General features: G+C 38.6%; 1 protein-coding gene across 8 annotated transcripts in view; it reads right to left on the minus strand.

Annotated features, from left to right (window-relative positions):
- ATP10D (ATPase phospholipid transporting 10D (putative)) overlaps window positions 1–27,809 on the minus strand; it is a 100,265-nt gene that overhangs the window by 42,406 nt on the left and 30,050 nt on the right. For 6 of the 8 annotated variants that reach the window (XR_011999903.1, XR_011999901.1, XR_011999902.1 and 3 more), the window contains exons 4-9: window positions 19,578–19,782; window positions 17,545–17,630; window positions 10,607–10,713; window positions 10,182–10,313; window positions 9,664–9,791; window positions 9,290–9,542 (exon numbers count right to left, since the gene is read on the minus strand). Coding sequence is in view for 4 of the 8 variants with exons in the window: in XM_072749055.1 (XP_072605156.1) it covers window positions 9,290–9,542; window positions 9,664–9,791; window positions 10,182–10,313; window positions 10,607–10,713; window positions 17,545–17,630; window positions 19,578–19,782 (911 nt within the window). In the remaining 4 variants the exon portion in view is untranslated. The remainder of the gene's footprint in view (window positions 1–9,289; window positions 9,543–9,663; window positions 9,792–10,181; window positions 10,314–10,606; window positions 10,714–17,544; window positions 17,631–19,577; window positions 19,783–27,809) is intronic. The other 2 variants (XR_011999904.1, XM_072749054.1) reach the window with 1 other exon arrangement.

The following is a 27,809-nucleotide window of genomic DNA, read 5'->3' on the forward strand; positions in this document are numbered from 1 at the left end:
TCTCTTCTTGAAACGGCTCTTTTGATTTCTCCGACGCTCTGCATACTTGTTTTTCCTCCTACTTCAATGACTGTTCCTTCTTAGTTTCTCCTGCTGTCTTCTCTCCTCAGCCCTCCACACTGGGTTGCTGCAGGAGTTTTTTCCCTTCTCCACCTCTGTACTCTTCCTCAGTAATATCACCTGGTCCTATATTTGAAATATCATTTCATATGCACATGACTTCCAACCCTGTATCTTCAACTTCTAACTGGAATCCAGACTCCTGTGTATATCCAGCTCTCCACGTGATACTTCCAGTTGGCTATCCAGTGGGCTCTTCAAGCAGAGACCCATATGGCTCACTCCCTTATCTTTCTCAAGTCTCTTATCATGTCCCTTGTCAGCAAAAACTTGCCAGATATACCCACACTACTGTAAATCCTACTTCGGCACTTACCATCATCTATACACTATTGATCTTGTTTTCATTTTTTGAATCGTCCAGTAGACTACAAACTCCAAAAAGGCAGTTTTGTCTATCTTGTTAGTATGATATTCCCGGAGCCCAAAGCAGAGGCTAATACTCAATAAATATTTGTTGGCTAAATAAATAATAAAAGCCTTAAATTTGGGATCCCTGGGTGGCGCAGCGGTTTGGCGCCTGCCTTTGGCCCAGGGCGCGATCCTGGAGACCTGGGATCGAATCCCACGTCGGGCTCCCGGTGCATGGAGCCTGCTTCTCCCTCTGCCTGTGTCTCTGCCTCTCTCTCTCTCTCTCTCTCTCTCTCTCTGTGACTATCATAAATAAATAAAAATAAAAAAAAAAACCTTAAATTTGATATGGCCAATAAAGAACTCTTTCTCACTTTTCCCTCAAACTTACACTTCCCCTGGCCTTCTCCATCTTTCTAAATCACACCTAATTATTTACCTACTTACTTATGCCAGAAATCTAGATGTTTCCTTGAGTCTTCTGATCTTCCCCAGCCCCCATATTCAAACCATCCCCAACAGCTGTCCATTATTTATCCAAAATATATCTCAACTATCTCGAACTCTCTCCATCTTTATTACCTCAGTCCAAGTCATCATCATCTCTCAACTGGACCAGTACAAATAGCCTCATAACTGGTCTCCTTGCCCTTCTGCACCCCATTCCTCAACCAGTAGCTAGAGTGATCTTCCTAAAACATAGAGCAGAGCAGATAACTCCGGCACACAACTTTCTCTATGTTGGCTTATATAACTCAAAATGATCTGACCTCTGCTGACTTCTCTACCGTTCTTGCCCCTTCTTCTTCCACACTTCTACCGAAGTCCAGCCTCACTGGCCTTCTTTTCTTACTTTGTTTTTTTTTTTTTTTCTTCTTTTCTTACTTTGAAAATTGCCAAGCTCATTTCAGCCTGACGGCCTGGATATGATCTGCTGCCTCTAACTGGTAGGTTTTTGTACCTGAACTTCAAGATTGTTATTCAGATCTAAGCTCTTGTCCCCCTACCAAATCCAAAGTGCCTTCCAATCCTTCTACATCATTGCATTTTAATTCTCTGAAAAGCCCTTTTCATTATTTTCTTCTTGATTTAAGAATTAATATATTTGCAACTATTTTCTCCAACAGAAGCTCTGTGAGAGCAGGGTCCCTGGTCTGTCTTGTTTATCACTATGTCCAGAGTCTGGAATACACAGCAGACATTCAGTAAATATGTACTTGCTGAACTGCTAGCTGTCTGTATTCAGGCCAAGTCTAGCTATTACATATAGAGTATGGCTTTTGGCAAGTTTATTTAAAAAATAAAGAATATTTGCATATCCTGTTTTAATAGTTTTTACCTATATGTCTTGAGGACAAAGAGAGGCTAAGAGGCAATGTGGTGATTCTGAGTTCTAGAACCATCTCTTCCAAAAACTCAGTGTCTTCTAGGAAATTGCTTAGTCTTTCTGGGCCTCTGCTTTCTTATTGGCAGAATGAACAACCTGGATTTAACGACTTTAAGATCCATAAGTTCCATAAGTTTCTTTATATTCTCTACCTAAGCAATACAGAATGCCTCCCTGTATGGCCTCTCAGCTTCAAAAACCCATCCACTTGAGTCCCAAACATACTCAAGTTCTCCATTCTCACCTGTGCCCTTGTTCAGAATATCCATTCTCTTCTCTATTTACATAACTCCTCAACATCTTTAAAGGCCAGCTCCTCAAAGGTGACCTCTGAAACTATACTGGCCCTCCTCATTCGCTTGGGCCTCTGCAGCTTCAATGTACTGGATGTACTGAATGTTACTATGCACCAGGCAGTTGTCTCATTTAATAACCCAGAACAACCCCTCTGAGGCAGATATCATTAATAATTCCATTTTAGTGATAAAGAAATCAAGCTAATTTTGCCAACTCACAAAATAATATTCATCAGTCTTACATCCACTTCTAAAAGGCCACAGCCAATGCTCAGAGCCCTCATGTTATACTGTTTCTAAATACAGCCACATATATTAATGTGTATTATTCCTTATCATTTTACATCAATATTGTCTGCTTGATTTCAGTGAGTCCATGCTCACTGTAGTTTAAATATTTAATAAATGAATACTGAATGAATGTATGAATAGCACATGAATAAAATGTCCTAGCATCAAGGGAAAGCTGTGGGGTAGATACCTAACATTTATTGAATACCTTCTTTTCATCAAGCACCTGTTTAGGTCCTTTTATAAACTCCTATATCTCCCTTTTTCATCTTAAATGTGAAGCTACCAAGTAGGAACTCTAACTGCTCCACTTTGTAGCTAAGAGAAGCTAAGATCCAGAGAGATCTTTGACCATGGACATGGTACTCTGACCACAGTAAAACAGCTAAGTGGAGGTAGAGTTGGGATACGAATTTAGGTCTTCCTGACCCCAAAGCCAGTATATGTATCTACTACATCCTATCTCCTTAGCAGTCATCTGTATATTATAAGTTAGTGCAGTGATTCTCAAAAAAAGGGTGTATTTGTCCCCCAGCAAACATTCAGCAATACCTGTACACACTTTGGTTGTCACAACTGGGGGAGGAGCGGTACTGGCATTCAGTGGGCAGAGCCCAAGGAGGCGTCTAACATCTTAGAATGCACAGGACAGAGAATAATCCAGCCCAAAATGTCAATAGTGCTGGGGTTGATAAATCCTTGAAAAGCTAAAGAAATTTACTGGTCATGTGGTACCCTTTTAAAAATAAATAATTGTAGTATTACAAAATCTATAGAAACATAAAGGCTTGTGCTTCAGGAAGTTCTCCTAGCCATCATTAGGGAAATCAACCATCATGCAACTGTGTCATTAGTAGAATGCCAGACAGCTCAGCCCTTAGGACAGGACAAACTTGCTCAATAAACAGGACTGAAAGAGTGGCATCAAGAACACATGGAGTATATCTTTAATCATTTTGTAAAAAAAAACTACGAGAAGAAAATAGACCAATAAAGTTACAGTTTGATTCAGAAAACAAAGCTACTGGAGTAAGACTGAAAATTTTTCAATAATTGGGTGTGAGAAGAAAAGGCTTTTATTTATTAGCATACTGATAAACAAAATCTACCCAAATGATCATGAAGACTTTTCACAGGTCTCTTAAAGCAGGTACTAATTCGTTCCGTGAATGCCTCAGAGTCGGGCAGGAATTCTTACCCTCCAACTCACAGGAGAAAACACAAAGTTTGTAGTCTTTCCTTTGTCTCAAGATAGGTACTCGGTTAGACATGAGGTCAACTACTTTATTTCTCTTCCTTATTTAATCCCTAGTCTTCACTTCCAACTCCACCTTCAAATATCTAGCAACCTCTTCACGGCCTGTTACTTACATTTATTTGATACCTGGGGGAAGTGAGCAAGAGTCTATGGAACAGGAAGGTTATCACACTTTTCAATGTGCTCCCCAAAGGGCCAAAAACACTCATGATTTCTCCCAACTGTTTCATCCTCATATCCTCTAAACATTTTGCTATGAACTAATCCCCTAAACATTGCCAGCATCCCAACTTTCACCTGCTTGTAAACAGCACGCTCAGCTAAGTTTCGTCCAACTGTATCATCCATGTATCCTTGATACACAAATCTTTTATTCTAAGCTAATTCTCTGTGCATTTCCAGCATTCCAAAAATGTCTTGCCTAATATCCTTCTAGTGCGCAAACCTTGATCGATACTCAATTTACTGCCCAAACTGCCTGAAAAATCAAAACAGTACGCGGCAAGAACACTGGACTTTAATTTTATGACACTAAATAAGTTATTTTTATGTTTCCATGTCTGTCTTCACACTAGGCCATATGCTCCCCAAAAGATAAATCTATTTCTTATTTTAACAACTATAATTACAACAATAGCAGCTCATACTTATAAAGAACTTATTCTGTGCCATGCTCTAAGTGGCTTTTTCATGAATTGTCTTCATGAATAATAGTAGATACTATTATTGAGGCTTTTTATTGAGGCCCAGAGAAATTAGATAACTTGCCCAGAGTCACTCGGCTGGTAGGCACTAAAGATGGGAATCAGACTCAGGAGGCCTGATTCCAAAATCCTTGTTCTTGGAAACTACTAAAGGCTACCACCATGTAAATCACATTCACAAACTGTGCATCCTAAGGGCACTCTCTAGACAAACTCAAATTGAGAAACATTCTACAAAATCTCTGAAGAGTGCCCTTCAGAACTAGGGTCTTCCAAAAATAGAAAGCCTGAGAAACTGTCAAATCTAAAGGAGTCTAAACAATGACTGTCACACAGTCTCCTGAATGGGATCCTCAGAAAAAAGGTACAAACTGAAAAAATCTGAATAAAATATGGATTTTGGTTAATAATGACATATCAATATTAGTTCACTATTTATGACAAATGTATTATATGACTAATATAAGTCATTAACGACAGAGGAAACTGGATAGGGCAGCATTATGGAACCCTCGATAGCACCTCTGTAACTTTTCTATAAATCTAATACTATTCTAAACTAAAAGGATTATTGTTAAGAAAGACACTCTCTTCCAGTAATCTTTTAAAGAAATGTCTTTTAGGGGCACCTGGATGGCTCAGCGGTTGAGCGTCTGCCGTGGGCTCAGGTCATGACCCCAGGAGTCCCGGGATCGAGCCCTGCATCAGGTGCCCTGCACGGAGCCTGCTTCTCCCTCTGCCTGTGTCTCTGCCTCTCTCTCTACGTCTCTCATGAATAAATAAAAATATTTTAAAATATGTCTTTTAAAATTTTAATATGCACACAAATCACCTGGGAATATTGTTAAATGAAGATTTTAATTGAAGCTTTAAAGAGGGGCCAGAGATTAAGGCACACCCAAGTGTTGCTGATGCTGCTGAGTCCATGGACCAAATCTCTAAGTTGCAAGGTTTTATTTTTTTTTTAAGTTTATTTATTTAAGTAATCTCTACACCCAACATGGGGCTTGAACTCACGACCTCAAGATCAAGAGCCACATGCTCTTCTAACTGAGCCATTCAGGTGCCCCTATGCTGCAAGGTTTTAAAACATCAAAGGGTGTCATCAAATGTGTTTACTGCATAAGTGCAGGGGCTATTTCCTAGCAGCAATGTTCTTTATGGAAGGATCTCCTGGGTAATGCTTTTGCCCCCAAATCATGAAAGTTTAACCTGTTTTCATTTCAGTGAACATAATAGGTCTTCGGTTAAATTCTGGAGAGAATTAGCCCTACTATTCCCTCCTTCATCAATCAGAATGTGTAATACACGTCCTTGTTTATAAAGCATTACAAAAAAGAGACCAGGAGCTCTGCATGTACCTATGGCAGAGATCTGCTCACAGGCAGAGTCGGCACTTTCTAGAAGTAGTGCAACACCCATGGTCCACAAACAGTTCAGTCAAGGTAGCATAGGATTCTTGGTCACTTGGTACTGTCTCTGCATAAGGGGCTACAGAAGAGCAGCCCTCACTGAACACAAGGGTACACGCTCAGGGACTGGGGTGGGGAAGGGCTGGTATTAGCCCTCTTAACTGCTACCAATACAAAAACAATGCAGTGCTTCCCATTGTGTATTTTGTGAAATATTATTACATTACTACTATAAGATATTTCTTGAAAGTAAGGCTCTATAGTTAAATATTTTGGAAGATGCTAATCTCACAAATGGGTGTGAATGCTTAGCTATACTGAGGTTCACTGTAGCACTGCTTACCACAGTAAAAGACAGCGGACAACCTAAATTCATGGTGGATTACTGGCATGAATTTTGGCAATTGTTATAGTGCAATATAGCATAGCCTCTAGTAGAATTAGTAGAAAATAGAAAGGTGGTCATGATGAATTCTTATGAAAAAATGGTTATACATGAGAGACTCCTAACTCTGGGAAACAAACCAAGGGTTGCAGAAGGGGACATGGTGGGCGGATGGGGTAACTGGGTAATGGGCATTAAGGAGAGCACATGATGTGATGAGCACTGGGTGTTATACTCTATTTTGACAAACTGAATTTAAATAAGAGTTTTTAAAAAATGTTTTAAAAAGAAATACGGTTATAAAACCAAAAGCACACCATGATGCCATTAAAAATATATATACTAATGTGTACAAGAAAAAGACACAAAAGAAATGCACAAAAATGTTGACAGTGGTCCTGTTTGGTGGGGGTTAGTGTTGGCTTTTAAATTTTCTCTTTAGTTTATCTGAAATTTTCTATAATATTGCTTTTGTAACAAAAATACAACAAAGAAGATGAAACACTACAGAGTATCATCATATCCAATATGACTAGCTATTTTTTATAGTTATATAGTAATTATATGATAGTCAACATTTTATCCTTCACATTCACAAGGAATAGCAAAACCTGGCTTAAAAAAATACATGTGCCTAGGAGAAAATACAGCGTATTTTTTAAAATTTTGGGCCAGGTGGGATGTCTAAATTTAACACTACTGTCAGAAATTATAATCTTCATAATCTTATTCATAATAACTGACAATATTGGGATCCGGGTGGCGCAGCGGTTTAGCGCCTGCCTTTGGCCCGGGGCGCGATCCTGGAGACCTGGGATTGAATCCCACGTCAGGCTCCCGGTGCATGGAGCCTGCTTCTCCCTCTGCCTGTGTCTCTGCCTCTCTCTCTCTCTCTCTCTCTCTGTGACTATCATAAATAAATAAAAAAATATATTAAAAAAAATAACTGACAAGATTTAATAAACATATAAAAATTCTGACAAGAAGAAACCCCCTAAGAGACCACGCTGGATGGAATTCTAAGATGGCCCTCAAAAGTTTCTGGTCCCCTTGATGGACACACCTTCTGAGTACGATAGGGTTTCACTTATTAAATCATGTTATGTGGAAACGTGGAAGGATTTTGCAGATGTCATCAAGCAGCTAACCAGCTAAATCTGAGTTAATCTAAAAGAAGACTATCCTCGGTAGATCTGACCTCAGCAGGTATAAAGAAGGGTCATAGTACTTCTGCAAAGTCAGAGAAATCTCTAGAAAGCTAGAGATTCTGCTGCTGGCCTTGAAGAAGCCAACCACCCCGCTATGGAGAGGTCACATGGTAAGAAGTGGTGGGCCACCTCTAGTTGCTCAGAACACAGTTCCAGGCTGACAGCCAGCAAGACAGCAGGGACTTTAGTCCTACACCATTAAAACTCTGAATTCTGCCAAAAACAAGGGAACCATGAAGAGGACACTAAGCCTCAGATAAGATCACAGTCCCAGCTGACACCTACATTTCAGCTTGGTGACAGACCCTGAGGGAGGATGCAACCATCCCACGCCCAGGCTCCAGCCCCACAAAAGCTGTGCCATAGTATATCTGTGTTGTTTAAAGCCACTAAAATTGTCATAATTTGCTATGTGGCAATACTCGTCATATACAGAAGGATAACATCACAGGGTCAAATTATTTAACATTTAGTTCAATACAAGTGCGCAAATGAAAATGGACACTGGCCATGGACAGCCTAAACTTGACAACAAGCTAAACACCAGCCCTGCCCTGCCTTAATAGATAAAAATCTTCCTACAGATTACTGAGAAAAACTGCTTTGTAAAACAGAGAAAGGAAACAATCACTTTACCAAGGAAATTCAAATGGCCAATAAACACATAAAAAGTTAAGCATCTCATGGCTAATCAGAGATAAAGTAGGACAACAAAGTGCTGAGCCTACAAAAATCACACAGATTAAAAGGAGTAACTTCATCTCATTATGGTTGTTGTGAAAAGCAGGTATTGTTTTTCTGTGTTGTGGGAATGTAATTAGAAATATTTTAGAGGTAAATTTTATAGGATCTATAAAAGTTTTATGTGTGCATACCTCTGGAGCCAATAATATCACTTCTAGAAATGTAGGTTATAAAAATAAGATATGTACAAAAATGCATATTGCATGAAGAATTTTATTTTAAGCTACATGAGATTAAGGGACTTGTGCCACATATTAGGGGCTCACAATATACGTTGAAGGAGTGATAATTGAGTAAGTTGGCTGCAAGTATTGTTATAATAGCAAAGTAAGCCTGACCACATACAATGCACTATGTATTATGACTTGGAAACAAAGTCCATGAGATACTGTTGAATAAAAGAAGCAAACTGCAAAAAAAAAATATATTAAACATGTTCTAAAGTATAAAAGGGAAAATGTGCAAATACATATGTTCACATATAAAAGAATATGGAGAATTGTATATTCATCATATTGTTAATGGCAGTTAACCCTCTAGAGAGTAAGGTCTTTAATTCGTTAAGGCTACTTTAGGGATCCCCTCAGAATTATTTTCATAGAAGTGCACACTCCTTTTGTAAATAACTAAATTAATGAAGTTCAGTTCTTTAAAGAAAACTTGTCATTTGTGCATCTACTCCCTTAGCCTCAGAAGTTTAGCTCATCATATTTGTTCTTAAACTAAGTGCTCCTAACCATGAATCAATGGATATCTATGGGTTAAACGATGTGATGAGTTAGAGAGAGGCTATGGTCCCTCCCTTTGGAATTATTTTCAAAATATTTCTTAGGGAGATGGTCCACAGTTGCATTAGATTCTCACAAGGATCTATAATACTGTATTCTCACTCTACCTAATCTCCAATATTCTACTACTAGTAGTAATTTACTTTGCAATCAAAGAAACTATGGCAGTAGACTCCTTGACTCTGACCTACTAGTTTCAGAAAGAACATGGAAGCTTAACGCCTGTCAGGGTGAGGTAAGTACCTAATGCTTAAATATAGCACCTCTAGAATTATCAAACCTTTAAGTGGGTGCCAAAAAAAAGACCAATCTTAAGGTTGGTTTTCACAGAAACCCAACACTCACCATTTTCTTCATGGCAGTAATCAAAGCCCGCCACACTACATCTTCGGAAAACCATCTTATTCTCAGTGAGAGTTCCTGTCTTATCAGAAAAGAGGTACTGAATCTGGCCAAGATCTTCGGTGATGTTCAGGGCTCGGCACTGAACGGTGGAATCCATTTTCTCATTGTAGAAATCCACATCACTTTGAATAAAATATATCTGTCCGAGCTTCACAATTTCAATGGAAACATAGAGAGAAATGGGAATCAAGACCTAAGAGGAACCCAGTAATTTAAAAAAATGTTAGGGAGGGAAAAGAAAGTTTGAGAAACCAAGTATAGCTGGGTAAGTAACAAAGATCTTAAAACACTCTGATGAGCCCAACAGAAATTACCTGTAACAAAATGATCATGGTCCAAAACATATAGAATCCTGCCAACACCGGTGATATGACATGTCCATCAGGCTCAGGGATATTAAAAAATATTATGTTTTCATATTTACTCAACCAGATTCCATGACCTTTCAAAAAACACACAGACATGAAAAGGATGCTCCATATATATTGTATAAATATAGAACTTCACTCTTAAAGAGGAGTAAGAGTATTGATTTTGGTTCAACACTAACTGTTTATTTTTTAAAACAAACTAAAATTCAAAAGGTTCCACATTCTTCCGTCTCTGTCTCTCCCAGGCCCCTTTCCTACTGTGGCCACATTTTCCTGAATATAAGCAAATTAACGCCTTTCAGATCAAGGAATGAGAAAGATAAAGATGTGAGGGAAAAAATTAGCGGCAAATAAAATCTCCTTTGCAGAAGTTGAATATTCATAAATACTTTGAAAATACAATACTTTTAAATAAATATCTTGCTGCCAAGATGTCAGTAAAAAAATAATGTTTTACCTACCCAATGCACCAGTTAAACACATCACAAACAAAAGTAGGACACACCAGAGGACATCTGTATTTGCTCTTCTTTCTAATTTGCTGCGCTTATACCTTGGACCACTGTTGTTCAGCATTGCTTTGGTTTCGTGGCCTACATAGGTAACATGTCAGAAAATGTGCAAATTAAAGCCAGGTAGCAAACACCATAGTTTTACATCTCTGTGGGAGGTAATTTAATAAAGTTGCATAATACATTTTGCTAATTTCGTTTGCTTTTGTGATCCATTTAGAAAAGCAGAGACCAAAGATTAAGTTTATTAAGATAAAATTTCCTTCCTGCTTTTGCAGACTGCATTTTGAATAAAAGGAAAATGTTAACTTGAAAAGAAAAAAAAAAAAAACCACACAGAGGAGACAACAGCGAAAATCAGAAGTGTAACTAACCTGCATAAACCACAATGCCCACAACGGCCTCTGTGTTTCTAATGGTGCATCCTCTAAGTAATAAATTTTCTTTACTGAGACCCACGCGTTCTTTGTTGGAATGTTCTCTGTAAGAAAGACAGCATTCATTTTTTAAATAGCAAAAGGGAGGGGAGAAATAGCAAAAATGGGAATGTAAAAATAAAAATCATGGATATTGAGTTTTCTGGACTAGGAATATTAGGTCAAGCAGTTCACAAGAATGGTTTCAAATCTCTGGGCCATTAATCTATTATTTTGCTTTGGCTCAGAAAAAGATGCAACAAGTTTTAACTGCCACTGTCTTCTATTACTCTCTGTTCACTTCTAGTTCTACAGAAAACTCAAAAATAACTCCAAATAAGGAACTGCTACTCTAGTACGAACTATAGTTCAGAATAATTTGGTAACAGACAAGGGAAAAATTCTTGATAGAGTTAGGAAATTACCATTTTCAACCCGGATGGAATCAAGGATTATTCTAGGCCATGGTAACCTGGGGCAGCTAAAATCAAGAGGTGGCAGGCTGATGAGGAATTTTATAATGAAAGGATAAGGCCGACAGCGCCAGTCTTAACAGAACTACCAAGGGGACCAGGGACATCACAGGCCTCCAGATGGCATGGAATAAGACGCATGTGTGTCCGTCCACAGGATCCTTAGTCAAGTCTCTATAACAGCAAATCGACCTGGGGACGACGGCATCAAGAGATCTGTGAAGCCTTTGAAATTATATGCAATATTTCCTGCATGTACGCATGTGCATGGATGCGTTTTGTAGAAAGAGAAACTATTTCTTTCATCAGATTCGAAGGTGCCTCTGGGACCGTTAACAGGAAGTCAGAGGGTCAGAAAACAATGTTCACTGCCACCACAAGGACACAGTCTGCCAAATACAAAGTGCGGTAAGCTGCAGGCAATGACCTGGTTTGTTCAACAAATGGATGGCACAGGGGCACAAGGAGAGGCAGGCAGGACTCAACTCAGAAGGAGGCAATCAGCTCAGTCTAGAAAGAGGGGTAAATCCTATCAGCTAGATGACCTAACCTCTTGGGAGGAAAAATTTAGAGACACATCAACCAAATGAAATGGACCAAATGAGACCTTGTTCTCATCCTGGTTAAGATACCCTGACTACAAAGACTTTTTTGAGGTAACTGAGAAATTTGAATGAAAACTAGGTACTAAATGATGTCTAGAAATTATTCTTAATTTAGTTGGGTGTGATAATGATGTTACGGCCCCGGTCCTTTACTGCTACATAGTCACAGTGAGGTATTTACAGCAAAATGCTAATGGGGAAGGAAACAGGAAGATAACTGAACAAAATTGGCAAAATTATGAAATAGTTAGAACGGGGGAGAGCCCATTGGTGTTCATTATATTTTTCTTTCTGCTTTTGCATGCTTGCAACTTTCTGTAATAAACAGTTTAAAAATTACCGAAGAACTACTTGATTCACTTAGGATTGTGGCAAAAATACAGAGAAAAATAACTGGACACTTTTTAAAAATAAAGATTAATGTATTTCACCTATTTTGAAATGCCCTTTTAATTTCAACATTAAAATTAGACTGTTTCCTAGGGAATAGATTTCACTCAATAAGTTCTTTCTTCTTTTTTATACATATAGGAAAACTGTCACCGTATCTGGTATCCTTGCTATCTGGAATTATAAGGGACAGGGAAGAACTCCTCAAAGAAGATTTCATACAAAGGACAAAGAACATAAGATTTGTCACTTCACTCCTATAATCTGTAAACACCTTATTCTAAGGGTGCATGTCTATATTCTTTCAACATAAGCGGTTTTATGTACAACCACTGAGTCCTAGTCAGGGCTAAGAGTGTAATTCGACTTTCTGGTTTTACGGATGAAGAATTTAAGTCCCAACATTCACATTTCCATGTAGTATTCCCAGGCAAGCACCACACAATCCTCATCAATATAGCATTTTCATTATCCCTAGAACCTCTATAGGAACAGATTTAACATACAACGACATTTCCAAAGTTCCTCAGTAAGATTCAAGATTTTTTTCCCCCCTGGGATCCTTATTTTCCACCATTATATCACTCTAGGTTACTATCATTAGATCAAAGCCCAACTTCCGTCATAAGTGCATCTGCTCAAACATGAAACAGGTCTTGCACATGACAGGTATATATTTGGCACTTATGACGTGGGACCTTTGGATTCTACACGAAGCTCCGACTGTCCACGTAGAGCTCTCATCCACTGAAGGAGCTGGGTAACACCTGCTGTGTGCCCAGCACTCCCACTCGGATGCTGGGAATAGAAAAACACACACAGTCTTGGCTCCTGTGGCTTAAGGGGAGGTGGGGGATAGAGGAATATCGAAGTGTAATATAATTATTATAGATACCAGGATACAAATCTGATATTCAGCATGCACTGTGGGCACAAATAGGGAGAAAGTTCTACCTGAGAGTGAGATGGGAGAAGTCACCATATAGAAAGTGAGCTTGAGAATCTCCATTTTTGTTGATTTTAGAAAACAGACCACAAAGCAGGAAAGGGATAAGGAGTTAGTTTAGTTGATAAAAATAATTGCTCATAAAATCACTGTATCTGGGATCCCTGGGTGGCTCAGCAGTTGAGCGCCTGCCTTCCACCCAGGGCGTGATCCTGGAGACCCGGGATCAAGTCCCGCATTGGGCTCCCTGCATGGAGCCTGCTTCTCCCTCTGCCTGTGTCTCTTCCTCTGTGTGTGTGTGTCTCTCATAAATAAATAAGTAAAATCTTAAAAAAAAAATCACTGTATCCCTCTGGGCTGACTGTCTCATTCAGTGCTTCCCTGCAGGTTGCTAAAGCCAGGTCTCAGAGACCCGGGGAAGTCCACTCACTGCGGAAGACAGAATTTGAAGGAGGGACAGGACAAAGGACAAAGAGAGCGTCTCTTGGTTGTGGATTCCTAGAGGAAGGCAGTTCCAGGGGTCAGCCTAGGCTGAGCGGAAAGTAAGGCACCACACCTGAAGCAGACAGACATCAGAGGAGCCCATGGCGGATGGAAAAACCACAGAGCAGGCAAAAATGGCATCAGGGAACCTGGAAGCAAGTGGTAATTAGGAAAGCCAGGAGGTGAGTGGGGCCCTAGAGCTACATAAGGGCTTAGGGCAAGGCTAAGTACCCACAACAGCAAATGATGTTCTATTATGTCTGTTAAGAAAAAGTCATGTCTGATGTGGATGAAGAGAGAAAGAGAGAGAGACAGACAGACAGACAGACTGACAAGGTAGACCAGGACTCCAGTTCCAGAAATTGGGTTAAGGAACTCGCTAAGTCGCTTTCCCTCGCTGTAATTTAAGCTTTTCTTCTCAAGCAGTCATATACATCGAGTCACGTAGCATATATTCTTTTCCACCTGGCTCCTCTCACTCAGCGTGAGAGTCTAAAATGCATCCATGCTATTGCATGGAACACCGGTGAGTAGCTGAGTAGCACCCAACGGTAGCACCCCACGGTAAGGATATCCGATTTGTTTCTCCATTCACCTATTGATGGACAACTGGGTTATTTCCAGTTTGGGACTCTCACAAATAAAGCTGCTGTGAATGTTTGTGTGCAGGTTACTGCATGAAGAAATGTTTTATTTTCTCTTAGGTAACTACCTAGTAGTGAAATGGCCAGATCACACAGTGAGCACCTGCCTAAACTTTTTAAGAAACTTCCAGATTGGGGGATCCCTGGGTGGCTCAGCGGTTTGGCGCCTGCCTTTGGTCCAGGGAGCAATCCTGGAGTCCCGGGATCGAGTCCTGCGTCAGGCTCCTGGCATGGAGCCTGCTTCTCTGTCCTCCTGTGTCTCTGCCTCTCTCTTTCTCTCTCTACATCTATCATGAATAAATAAATAAATAAATCTTAAAAAAAAAAAAAAGAAAGAAACTTCTAGATTGTTCGTTAAAGTGGTTGTACTTTGGGGCACCCAGGTGGCTCAGCCAGTTAAGCATCTGCCTTCGGTTCAGGTTGTGATCCCAGGGTCCTGCGATCGAGCCCCACGTCGGGCTCCCTGCTCAGTGCGGAGCCTGCTTCTGCTTCTCCCTCTCCCTCTACCCCTACCCCCCCAACTCGATCTCTCTTGCTCACTCGTTCTCAAATAAATAAAAATCTTTAAAAAAATAATAAAGTGGTTGTACGTTATATATCCCACAAGCAGGATCTGAGCATTGTAGTTCCTCTACGCTCTTGTATAGTCGGGTCTATTTAACTATAGCAGTTGTAGCTTTGTGGGTTTTTTTTTTGAATATTTTATTTATATTCATAGAGACACAGAGAGAGAGAGAATGAGACACAGGCAGAGGGAGAAGCAGGCTCCACGCAGGGAGCCCGATGCGGGACTCAATCCTGGGTTCCCAGGATCACACCCTGGGCTGAAGGCAGCGCTAAACCGCTGAGCCACCCGGGCTGCCCAGCTTTGTGGTTTTAACTTGTATCTTTTCACGTCGCTATTTGTCATCTACATAACCTTTTCTGGTGAAGTGTCTGTTCACATTTTTTTTGGCCATTTAAAAAAACATATTGTTTGTATTATTACTCAGTTTTGAGAGGTCTTTACATATTCTGAACACAAGTCTTACAACCGATACATGCATTGCAAATATTTTTTTCCAGTCTATGACTTATCTTTTCATTCACTTAACAGTAGTACGGAAGGGGAAACAGTTTTGATTTTGACAGATTCTTTTTTGCATTTTTTTTTGTCCTTTTATGGATTGTGCTTTGGGTGTTATGTCTAAGAAACCTTCGCCTAACCTAAGGTATCAAAGATTTCCCTTACATTCCCTCTATGTTTACGGAGCTTCTAATCTTAGGTTTACATTTAACCACAGGCTCCAGTTTTAGCTAAGTTTTTTACATAGTGAGAAGTATGGCTTGAAGTTTATTCTTTAGAATATGCACATCCAACTGCAGTAGCATCATTTGTTGAAAAGAGGAATCTTTCTTCACCAAATTGCTTGTGTACCTTTGTTAAAGGCACATTTACAGATAACAAAAAACCAGCTGTGTGGGTCAACTTCTTTCATCTCTTCTGATCTACTGGCCTGTCTTTAGGCCAAAATGACACTAACTTGATTATTGTACCTTTAAAAGAAGTCTTGAAATCAGGTGGCATCAGCCCTCCCTCCCACTCTGTTCTTTTTCAAAGTTGTTTTAGGTTAATACAGGTCCTTTGAATCCTCACAAAAACTTTTAGAATAAAGTTGTCGATTTCCTTAAACAACAACAACAACAACAAAAAAGAACAACAACAACAACAACAAAAAAACCCTCCAAAACCATGCTAGGATTTTGATTGGGATTACACTGAATCCACAGATCAATCTGGAGAAAAACTGACATCCTAATAATACTGAGTCTTTCAACCCATGAACAACATGCATGCATCTCTCCATCTATTTGGAGCTTTAATTTCTTCTCCCAGCAATGTTCCATGGTTTTGAGTACACAGGTGTTTCACATATTTTGTCAGAATTATCCTCAGGTATTTCATTTTTTTCTGACACTATTATAAGTTACATTTTGAAAAATTTCAACATCTGATTGCTTATTGCTAGTATATAGAAATACAATTGGTTTTTGTATGTGGATCTGTATCCCACAACACTGTTAAACTCACTTATTAAATTCCTGTAGATTTTATCAGATTTTCACAAAGAACATGAAACCATCTACAAATAAAACACAGTTTTACTTCCTTCTTATTTGATAGCTTTCATTTCCTTTTCTTGCCTGACAGCATTAGCTAGAACCCACAGCACAATCTTGAATAAAAATGGTAAGAGTAAATATCCATGTCTTGTTCCTGATCTTAGGGGAAAAACAATTAAAAGCATTTAGTCTCACACCATTAAGTATGATTCTAACTGTAGATTCTTCACAGACGTCCTTTATCAGATTGAGAGAATTCCTTTCTCTTTCTAGTTTGCAAGAACAGAAATTAGATTTTGCCAAATGCTTTGCATCTATGAGATGATCACTTGGTTTTTCTTTTTCAATTTGTTGATTATGGCTTGTTAATATGATAAATTACATCTTGTGATTTTCTAATATTAAATCAACCCTGCATTTTTGGGATAGGTCCCACTGGGTCATGATGTATTATCCTTTATACATATTGTTGGATTTGATTTGCTATAATTTTGTGTAGACTTTTTACATCTCTGTTCATGCAGAATATTGATCTTTCCTTAAATGTCTTTGTATGCTTCGGTATAGGATGATTTTGGCCTCAAAAATGAGTTGGAAATCTTCTCTACCATCTTTTCTTAAGATCACCATTAGGAAGTAGGTCTGTCTCCCCTTAAAAATCAGGAAACTGAAGATCAAAAAGAGTAAATAACTTGGTTCAAGACATAAGGCACTTATGTGGCCAAAGCCAGGCCTGAAATTAGGTAAGACCTCAAATTCTAGCTGCCCTCACAAAAGGGATATACATGCTGCGAGAAGTCTCCAGAATGAACACCACTGTAACTTTCCATATTTTTTTCTTACACATGTTCCAAACAGTTGGCTAACTTTTGCCAGCCAAAAATATCCACTTGACACTCTAATTCTGCAGCAGAACACTATCCTATCATGTCCCCTAGGTTGCCAGTTCTGTCCACACACCCTCTTCCCAACAACATGTCTTGGGCTTAATATGGAGCTCACGGAAAACATTCTCACACTACCAACAAAGATTTTACAATTATTTTAAGAATGAGCTTGTGTTGTTGTTTTTAAAATATATATAAGTAAATATTTACTAAAGGATTAAAATAAAGCTAATCAATGGAGAGCTAAACACATGGTCTCTGGGGATTTAACTTGGATCTACAGACACAAAAATTTTATTGACTTAAATAAAATTGCAATACACAATTCCACTCACACCAACAAATGTAAGTCACGTATCACTCACAGATAGCCTCGGAATCTGCTGAGGTCATTGTTTGGACTTTCACATTCTATCTTACTGGAGAATTTCTCTGGATCAACTTCAGAGTCCTAAAAAATAATAAATAAATAACTATATATATATATTTTTTTTTTAAATCACAACACAAGAAGAATTCAAAGTCAAACCCTTGATATTTAAGTGTTTACCCTTTCGCCAGCTCTTAAGATAAAACTAATGCATCCTTGCCACAAATTTTAGGTCACATATTGCCCAAATAAAGAAAATGATGAAAAAAGTACAGGCATAATCACAAAGGAGTAAGTGGGATCAGGATGGTCCTAGAACATTAACAGACATCTACAGGTGTTGAGAAGGTCTGAATCATACACGGGAATCCATGCAGGACTCTGCAGAGGAAAGCTTCTACTCCTACAGCAGGTACTCTGTTAGGTAGCAGGCACTGAACACCTAAAAATATTTTTCTTTAATCATGCAGAGACTTTCTGAGATTAAGCATATATGTGAGTGAACATTCTGAGCACCTATACATTCATCCCAGCAAATTTTATTTAAAAACTTAAGCCGGACATCAGCATCTTAGAAAAATCTCAAATGGATTAAATGGTAACTTTAGAATGCTTGATGATACCAATGAGCAAATAAGCCAAGTGCTTTTGTAGAACACGTACAGATTCCCTAAGAATAAGCCATGTGAACTTTATTTCATTTCCTTGCTTTCATATGATGGCTTGCCTAATAAAAGAAATACTACTGATGTATCTCATTAAGTATTAACATATCACAGCAAACGTAAGGAAAATGTGAATTATATAATCATATGATTTGACTGGCTCATCATTGATTTTTTGAGTTCTTCTGATATACAAAAATCCCTCTTATGTACTGGAAATATACTATTTTTTTCTTTACAATTTCATGAGGTAAGTGTGATAATGAGGTCTAATTAATAGAGAGAAACACACACAAAGAAGATCAATAATTTGCTACAGATCTCCACACAATCAAGTGTTTACCAACAGGATGCAAACTAGGTCATGGGATTCCAGAGCGCTGACCCTTAACTGAACCCTAAGTGTGATGATTAATCAACTGGCATCACCCTCAAAGTAGGTACTTAGTCGTATGTGAATAATAGAATCTCAAGCTGTACAAGATTTTTACCAATGTCTTAGTTACATAAAAGCTCGCAAAAGACAATGACAAGCTGAGAGGCGTATCAATCACAGGATCTAAAATGAAATCCAGACACAGAAAGATGGTCCAATGTTACATCAGACGATGAAATGTACTAAAGATCAGGACATTTATGTGGCTAAAACACTTTTTGGTTTACAAGTATAAAATGGAAGAGATCTGACGTAACAGTTCAGTTTTTAAAAGACTATTAAATTTTAAAATACTTCATCTCAAGTGCACCCAGACAGATAGAAGCAAAACAGATATGTAAGCCCTATACATGCCATTTTTACATATATTACTTCATTTGCATCTCACAGCAACGCTATGAGACGGGCATCATCATTTCTATTTTAAGATAAACTGGTGGATAAAATAAGTGACTATCCCAAGATCACATAGTAATTAAAGAGCAGATTAGGATTCATTCAAACTCATGTTAATAATATAACTTTGAATTTCTTGTTTCCCTCACTATGACATGTGAAGCTCTGTGGCACGAGAAGTTACACAAGTCTCAAAAAGTCTGCATATAGATGCAATTATAGATTTTTATGGACAGAAGGTGATTAGTTCCACCGCAAAATAACTTTTCCAAATTGCAAAACAATTCTGTTAGTTTCCTTTAATTCAGTTCCAAAAAATATAGGATTGCCAGACCAAAATGTGTGAACTTCAAAGTCATTACATCCTATTATCTCTAAAACACTTATGCAGATACCTGCAAATGGAGCAAGCCCTCTGCACTTCTATTTTGTAATAGTAAAAATGAATTTAAAGATCTCTTTATATGTACCCGTGAAAATCTTCCAAAAAGTAAGTGTTCATATGTCACCAAGTGAGAACACATTATTTACCTGCTCTGCATATCCCCGAACCACCTGCCTCTGTTTTAAATTGCTCTCTCCGTCAAGGCCAGAAGTCTCAATGTGACAGATTTTATCTGGATCAGTGGAAAAGAGTAAGACCATGTCGGCAGGAATAACCTCATTACACGAAAGGCGAATAAAGTCCCCGACAGCAACATCTTTCCAGCATTGGTCCACATATTTTTTCTCTTTCCTAACAATGGGGGGAAAATAAATTTAAAGAGAACATTAAGACAGAAACATACATAATCTCATTTTTTTAAGTTGGGTATAATTTAAAGCATGTTTAAAGCATTAGGGTGAATTTTAAAAGGGAAGCTAGAGAACAGCTAAATTCCAGAATTTGCTTCACCTGAAAATTTAGTTATTTAGCTAATAAAACATATTTCTCAGCTGTTCGGTCCTATAAGATTTTGAACTATGATGCTGTTTGAGGGTAACTCTGGAATAAAATTAACATTTGATGGGTTCATTCACGGGTAACACAATTCCTGTGTGCTGCCCTGTGGTCAGGTATCAAGGATCCAAAAATGCACAAGACACATAATCTACTCTCAGGGAGCTTCCCATCTGTCAGATAGGATGAAACAAAGGAAACACCAAAGAAGTAAAATAAAAATAAAATGAAATAAAATGAGTAAAATACTCAACATTTAAAAAATTATTGTACTACTATTAACACCTCTAATTACTACTTAATAGAAATGCTGGTAAAAGAGTCCTGGGTCTGCTGCAGCTGATCACTAGAAAGGAGGATGGACAACTTTAACTCTTTTCAAAAGTGCAGTTTTCCTATTTATATATTCATTTTAAAGGAAAGATACATCATTTGAGGTTGTGTTTCCTTAAATACCCTGCTCTATGTTAAAGTTTTTGCCATACTTCTCATGCCTTTTCATACTAACCTGCATGAATTATGCCTCAGAAAGCATTTTCCTTAGAGTAGACTGAGGACATTTGTATCACAGAACATCACATCAATTAGTTAAACAGCATTTCATATACAATGCCACCAACCAATATTAGGAAAGTCTGTCTCATTCCCCTACTGCCTGCCAAATACCCATAAAGAACTGGTATTTGTCACAAAGATACACTTATATTTTCAAAAGTAAAGATTTATTTTCAGTTATATTTATAGAACTAAATATTCAAACTCATTATCAAAGAAGCCTGGGAGCTATATTCTAAATTATGCATCAGGTTAAATAGAAATGCCACCTGGGGCCAATCCTTGGATATTTCCTGCTCTACAGAATTATATCAGTTATTTCAAGAAATATTTAGCTTAAAGGGCTACCTAACAAGTACATTTTCAGGACTTATTTTCCCAAAATAACTAATGCACCATGTTGAATCCAACTGAAGGAAATCCGTGATTACCCAAAGAGTTGGTTAGTTCAAGGAGGACAAATAAATGCTTTATTTTGTCCTTTCCATTCTTTTTCCTAGTGTTTGTGCACACTGGTTCACTCTTCATGGAGGGAAGTAAGAGAGAACATCAAAGAACATAGGTATGAGTGAAGTAAGTCAATTGGAGAAGGACAAACAGTGTATGTTCTCATTCATTTGGGGAATATAAATAATAGTGAAAGGGAATATAAGGGAAGGGAGAAGAAATGTGTGGGAAATATCAGGAAGGGAGACAAAACATAAAGACTCCTAACTCTGGGAAATGAACTAGGGGTGGTGGAAGGGGAGGAGGGCGGGGGGTGGGGGTGAATGTGTGACGGGCACTGAGGGGGACACTTGACGGGATGAGCACTGGGTGTTATTCTGTATGTTGGTAAATTGAACACCAATAAAAATTAATTTATAAAAAAAAAAGAACATAGGTATGGGTCAAATTTCAAAGGTTCAGTCCTATATGTCTAGTGAGCAATGATTTCATTCCATAGAAAATGGGGAGTCACAAGGTTCACCAGAAGAAGAAGTATGTGATACTACCTCTATTGGCTAACTCCTGAGACAGAGTAATGGATGGATTTTGGGTGTCTGGCTAGTTTGGTGTAGGAATGGCCAAAAACCAATGTATTGAATTAATTCAGAATATTGAAGATGGTCAGAATTAAGGCAATAGCAACAGGGATAAACAGAAGATTAATTCAAGACATATTTGGATTTTTTTGACTTACATGTTTTATGACTTACTATACCACATTTTATTATGGAACTACACGTAAAGGAGTTATCAAGCATGACTCTATAGTTTCTAACTTGTACGACAGGATGATGAATGGTGCCTTTTACCACGTCTTAAATTTTAGAAGCAACTGGTTGTGTGAGAGGGCAGATAATAAACTCAGATTGGAAAATTTATCTGAAGCGGGTTGTGAAATTGAAGATGCGCAGGAGTTTGAAGGTTCTGATCTTATGCGCGTGGGTACAAATGTAAATGTGGAAGTCCTAGGTACCTGGAGGGCAGGTGACATCAGGTAAGGACATGAGATTCCTGAGGGAAAGAAACGTCAGTGTAACAAAGAATGGGAAGGCAGAGACACAGGCAGAGGGAGAAGCAGGCTCCAGGCAGGGAGCCCGACGTGGGACTCAATCCCGGGTCTCCAGGATCACGCCCTGGGCCAAAGGTGGTGCTAAACCGCTGAACCACCTGGCTGCCCAGATATAGTATTTTAGAATGATGAACAAAGTCCAGATTTTGACCAGTTATAAAATTACCCAGCAAACCCAAATTTAGCGAATGAGAAGAATTTTTTTTCTTTTTTTAAAGATTTATTTATTTTGAATTTTTCTTATATGTATTTGTAAATATAATTCTTGTCTATATATAATTGCTGACTTTTAGTGCTAGTTTAAAGTTGATAACGTGTGTTTGCTTTCCTAAATTGTTCTAAATAGGTTCTAATCCTGATTTTCTCAGTTAGTAGCTGTATATAGCCTTGGGCCAATTGCATAAGCTAGCTAAACCCTGGTTCCCTTCATTATGAATATAATAGTAATAAAACAGTAAGCCATAAAGCCCAGCCCTTTCTAAGTGCTAAGTAAAGGTTAGCCACTATGGTGATTTTTGTAGATTAGTAGTAACTATTAGCTAGAGTTTGTCACGTTATTAAGTTATTTGACCAACATTTGAGAACTCCTTAGGACACTGTATGGTTTTGTAAATATTAAAATTGCATAGTGGGAGACCTGGTCTAATTTTTTCCTCAGGTTTCCTTTTGGACATAGTCCAAATCTATTTTAGATGATTTGCATATAAATTTAAAGATGAGATGCAATATTCTATTCAATTGTTTAAGTCTATCCCAAGATACCACTTTACTATTGCATTTCATAATAGAATCTGGTAACTCTTTGTCTTTTTATCTGTTATTCCGTGTAATTTGCTTTTTGTTTGGTATTGCAGAAGAAATAACGCTTACATCCCCCCCACAAATTGTTCTTGAAACAAATTATAAAGATATAAAGAAATAAAGGTAGACTATAAGACCATGCCTTGTTGATTTAAATATGCTAACTTAAATTCCTATGAAATACAAAGACATCACAGGAGAGAACAAATTTATTCCCCAACAAAATTAAGGTGAAAGTATGAAGCATTAAATTGTGCAAGGTTTTGGAGGAAGCACATTAACATTTCTGTGCAGATAATTTAATTCTTATTTGTAATATGTGGTCTTTCATGTGGTGCTTGTCTTTGGGCAAGTATCTTGGGAAATAATAAACACTAATACAAAAACGAAGCATTTAAATTTTATTATACCTCAATTAAGTTGGAATGAGCTATTATGGAAAACCTAACTTTCTCAAAATTGCTTTTCAAACAGCAGCCGTTTATAAGGTTTTAAGTTTTGTCTCAAGGATAATAGAAGTGTGTTGAAAACAAAACTATTAATCACAACAAATTTGAGTGCCTTACTTGTGTTGTAGGTACTGACAAATTTAAGGAAAAAAATAGATACAGTGCCTTCCCTCCAGGACCCTACATTATTTTCTGATCTTTAAAAAAATCACTGTGTTGGTTTTAGGAGTTTCAAGTACTGGCTAATGTTAACATTTTAGGACTATCTCATAAATTCATGAATCTCCTAAATTCATAGAATTTTATACTTCTTAAAATGATACTAAATGCTTTCTAAGGTAATCTACTTTTTATTGTGATATTTTCAAAAGTGATGGTTCTTGAAATTCACTTTCTAATATACAACTGAAACATCTTTTATTTGATGGTCATCAATAAGTGACTATAGCTGGAATAAAGTCTGCTTCTTGAAAGATGGGCTCTGGAGCCTTGTTTTAAATCCCAGGACACTTAGGAGCTGTGTGACCTTGAGCAAGTTAATTAACCTGCCAAAACCTGTTTTTCTCATTTGTAAACACAGGCAGGGCAGGGATCATATAGTTCATTCATAGTACCAAGCATGTAACATTGATACAAAAATTAGATCCACTGGTTACTATCAAGCATTTGATGAATCTTAGCTGTTGTTTTATGCAATGATTATTCATTATTTGCTTATTATAAATTTTTAAGCCTTTTATGGAAAAAATGCTTAAAAATATCAAAGAGAAAAATTTATTCATAATCCTACTCTTTCTCTCTTTAAATTTGTTAAAGTAAGAAGATTACATTCTCCACCCTCGCTTCTTACCCCTCTCCTTCCTCCCACCTCTCAGGTCATGATTTCAGGGTCCTAGAATCAAGCCCCACATTGGGCTCCCCAGTCAGTGGGAAGTTGCTTTTCCCTCTGCCTCTGCCCTTCCACTTGCTTGTTCTCTCAAAAAAAAATAAATAAATAAATAAATAAATCTTAAAAAAAATAATAGTTCAGTGTGTTCTTCCCAATGTTACCCAATGCTTATGTAGCAGAGCTGTGTGATCTTGAACTCTTAAAGAAGCAAAATGGGTCTAGAAGTTTGCCTGAAGAAGGGATTGTGAGAACGATGACCTCTCCAGTGAGAGTGGCTCAGAAGCATAAACAACCAAGTAGATGCAAGAAGTTCTGGCTGAACATTCAGGCTATCGAAGAAGATGGTCCTCTTATTAGTTTTAATTCTTTATTGGATAAGGAAATATGGCCTCATTCTGAGTCTATCACAATGAGAAGTCTTCAGAGCTAGTAAAATGTGGCGGTGAGCATCGTCACTGGCTTGCCATTGCTTTCACACATGTGCTCTCTCCTGCCCCATGTCTTTGCATCCTGTCTGATACACTTCGTATCCTGTCCCATCTTTCTTTACCTGACTCATTCTTGATCATCCTTCAAGACTCCCCTCCTCCAGGGCAAACCACCCCGACAACTGGCTCCCAACTGGCTCCCAACTGGCTCCCAACTGGCCCAGTAACCTGGACATACATACCTCTCTATTATGAAAGTACTGTTTGTGTCTCTTTTTCAAATTTCAGCCATAACTTGTACAGGGTGATGACCATATATTGACCATTTGTGTGTTCTTAACACCTAACATGGTTAACTGGCATTAAGTTAAGGTCAGTATATGTTTATTGACCTATTTTTGAAATAAATATTTTTTTGAAATCCTGGTATGTACTCCAAATAGGAAAAAATGAAATTAATTTAATTATGAGGGATCTCAAAAAAAAAAAAATTATGAGGGGTCTCTGGGTGGCTCAGCAGTTTAGCGTCTGCCTTTGGCCCAGGATGTGATGGAGTCCCAGGATCAAGTCCCACATCAGGCTCCCTGCATGGAGCCTGCTTCTCCCTCTGCCTGTGTCTCTGCTTCTCTCTGTGTGTGTGTCTCTCATGAATAAATAAATAAAATCTTTTTAAAAATTAAAATAAAATAAAATAAAATACTATTTCCTATAGCTATTTTCTGAGGGGTGACCGTATCAACATCACCTCTCTATCCTGGCACATGATAAAGACATAAATGTCATCAAATGATTCATAGCAGTGTGGTAGTAAAATGCTCGTGACTTTAAAATGAAAACCCTGAGCTTTTCCTATTATTTTCAGTTTTCTACATAATATGTCAGTTTTTTGGTTAGCTTTAGACCAGACATGAGTATAAGAAAAAAAATAGACCAAATTTTTAAGTACAAGTCACATCATCTTAAAAGGAGAAAAAAAAGTTACTTTGTTTTACTCCTAGATCTTTAAAAGGAATGTTGAGAAAGTCACTGATGAATTCTTATAATGAACAAAATGTAGGATCCTATAGGTTTCAGCTTAAGTATCACTTTTATCAGAGCAGCTTGCCCTAACCTCTTCCCTCTGTGGCTCACATAAAATGGAAGACAATTCCACCATCAATCAGGACAAGCCTTTGAGTTATTCTTCTCTCTAAACTACACAAAACAAACATTATGTCACTTAGTGGAACTCTTGGTGAGTCCAGAGAGCCTTAAATTTGTTCAAAATATACTTTTTTATAATAAAACTAGACTGCGACAACCTCAATGTCTTGTATTCAGACTTGGTAACTAGAACAGAAGAGAATCTCTAGTCTGACCAATTTAGAATTACAATCTTAAGAACTCAAGAGTTTACATGAGAACCCTAAAGTCAATCCAAGAAATGTGCCAAATACTTTGAGATGTCAGAAGAAAATCGGCAGCATCTAAGGGAACCTCTGTCAAGTCTCCTCAGAAGCTGAAAGAGATGCTTGCCTACCTCTGTGCTCAAAGCTCGGTCTTGTAGCTCTTCACATTTTCTCCCCTGGGGATTTAAGTCAAACTCCTCACTTCAAAATCACCTCTAAACAGTCTGATGAATTCAAAACATCTTATGATAGCCTTTCCACCCTGAAGCATGTAGAACTCTGGTAGCATGTTCCTATTTGTCCGTGGGGCCTTTCCACCGAGATGCCTGTCCTGCTACCATTTCCAGTTCATCCTACCCAAGGTGAATTTAGGGATCCTTATTTCTACCAGTGGTCTATTTTCTCCTCCAAAGCTGAGAAATCACAGAGGTCCACCAAATTCAATTCGGTTCTTCTTCACAGTATCTCTTCTAAGAACCCCTTGCTGTACCTTGCATCTACTCCCACAAGGGCCCCTGATGGATTAGCAGAAGCAGGTCTACCCTATTTGCAGAGACTATTCCCAGGACTTGAGTAGACCTATATTCCTAAAGCACATCTTTCACCACATTCCTTCTCCACTCCACAGATGGAAACCAGCAAGGGGTGGGAACTGGGGGGCGGGGGGAGGCGGAGGAGAGAAAGACACACACACAAACCTAGAAACAGACTCTTAACTATAGAGAACTGATGGTCACCCGAGGGGAGGGAGGTGTGGGGTTGGGTGAAATAAGTGATGGGGATTAAGGAGGGCACTTATCCTGAGGAGCACCGGGTGATGTGTGGGATTGTTAAATCACTATATTGTACAACTGAAATTAATATTAAGCTGTATGTTAACTAAGTGGAATTTAAAAACTTAAAAAAGAGAGAGAGAGAGAGAGATGGAGTCTGAAGAAACTACTTTTAGGTACCAGGCTTGAGTGATGGAAACCTGACCCAGGCACAAGGGCCCACAGTGACAGGCCCCTCAGGAGACCCACCTCAAGGTACCCATAAGCCTTAACTGATCAAAGGGCTACTTACAACCAGGTACGACTACAAGAAAAGGGAAAAATGCCATGTGGCCACACCGCCTCACCTTCCCCTTTTAAGCAGCCTGCACCCCCTGCCCCGTTGCACTCAGGCTTCTCTGCGGTCCTGCCCGCTGCCCCCACTGCACCCCTTTGCGGGTATATTCAGTAAGCATCTATCTATCGCCTCTATTCTGCCTCAGGTGAATTCTTTCTCCACCCACACCATGGGCTTCGACCTATTTGGGGTCATCCCACATTTGGGGGCCCCTATCAGATCGGAGACACGTGACAGATTCTCTACCACTAAAGGAAAAGATCTCTGATGGTTCATTGTAAGCATCACCTGCACTAGGGATGCCCAGACACTGGTTAAACATTACTGCTGGCTGTGTCTGGGAGTGTTTCTGGGAGCAATTAGCATTCGACTTGGTAAACTGAGTAAAGCAGATGGTCCTCCCCAGGGTGAGTGGGTATCATCCAATCCCATGCGAACAAAAAGGCAGAGAAAAGTTGAGTTTATTCTCTGCCCTCCTGAGCTGGGACACTGATCTTCCAACCGCAGCATCCCTGGTTCTCAGGCCTTCAGGCTTGGACTGGAATCCACACCCTCCGTTCTGCAGCTCTCAGCCCTTCAACCCGCACCCCTGGCCTTCCTGAGACACCAGCTGCAGATATGGGGGTTTCTCAGCCTCCATTATCA

Source organism: Vulpes vulpes, chromosome 2, assembly GCF_048418805.1.
Source record: "Vulpes vulpes isolate BD-2025 chromosome 2, VulVul3, whole genome shotgun sequence".
NCBI lineage: Eukaryota > Metazoa > Chordata > Mammalia > Carnivora > Canidae > Vulpes > Vulpes vulpes.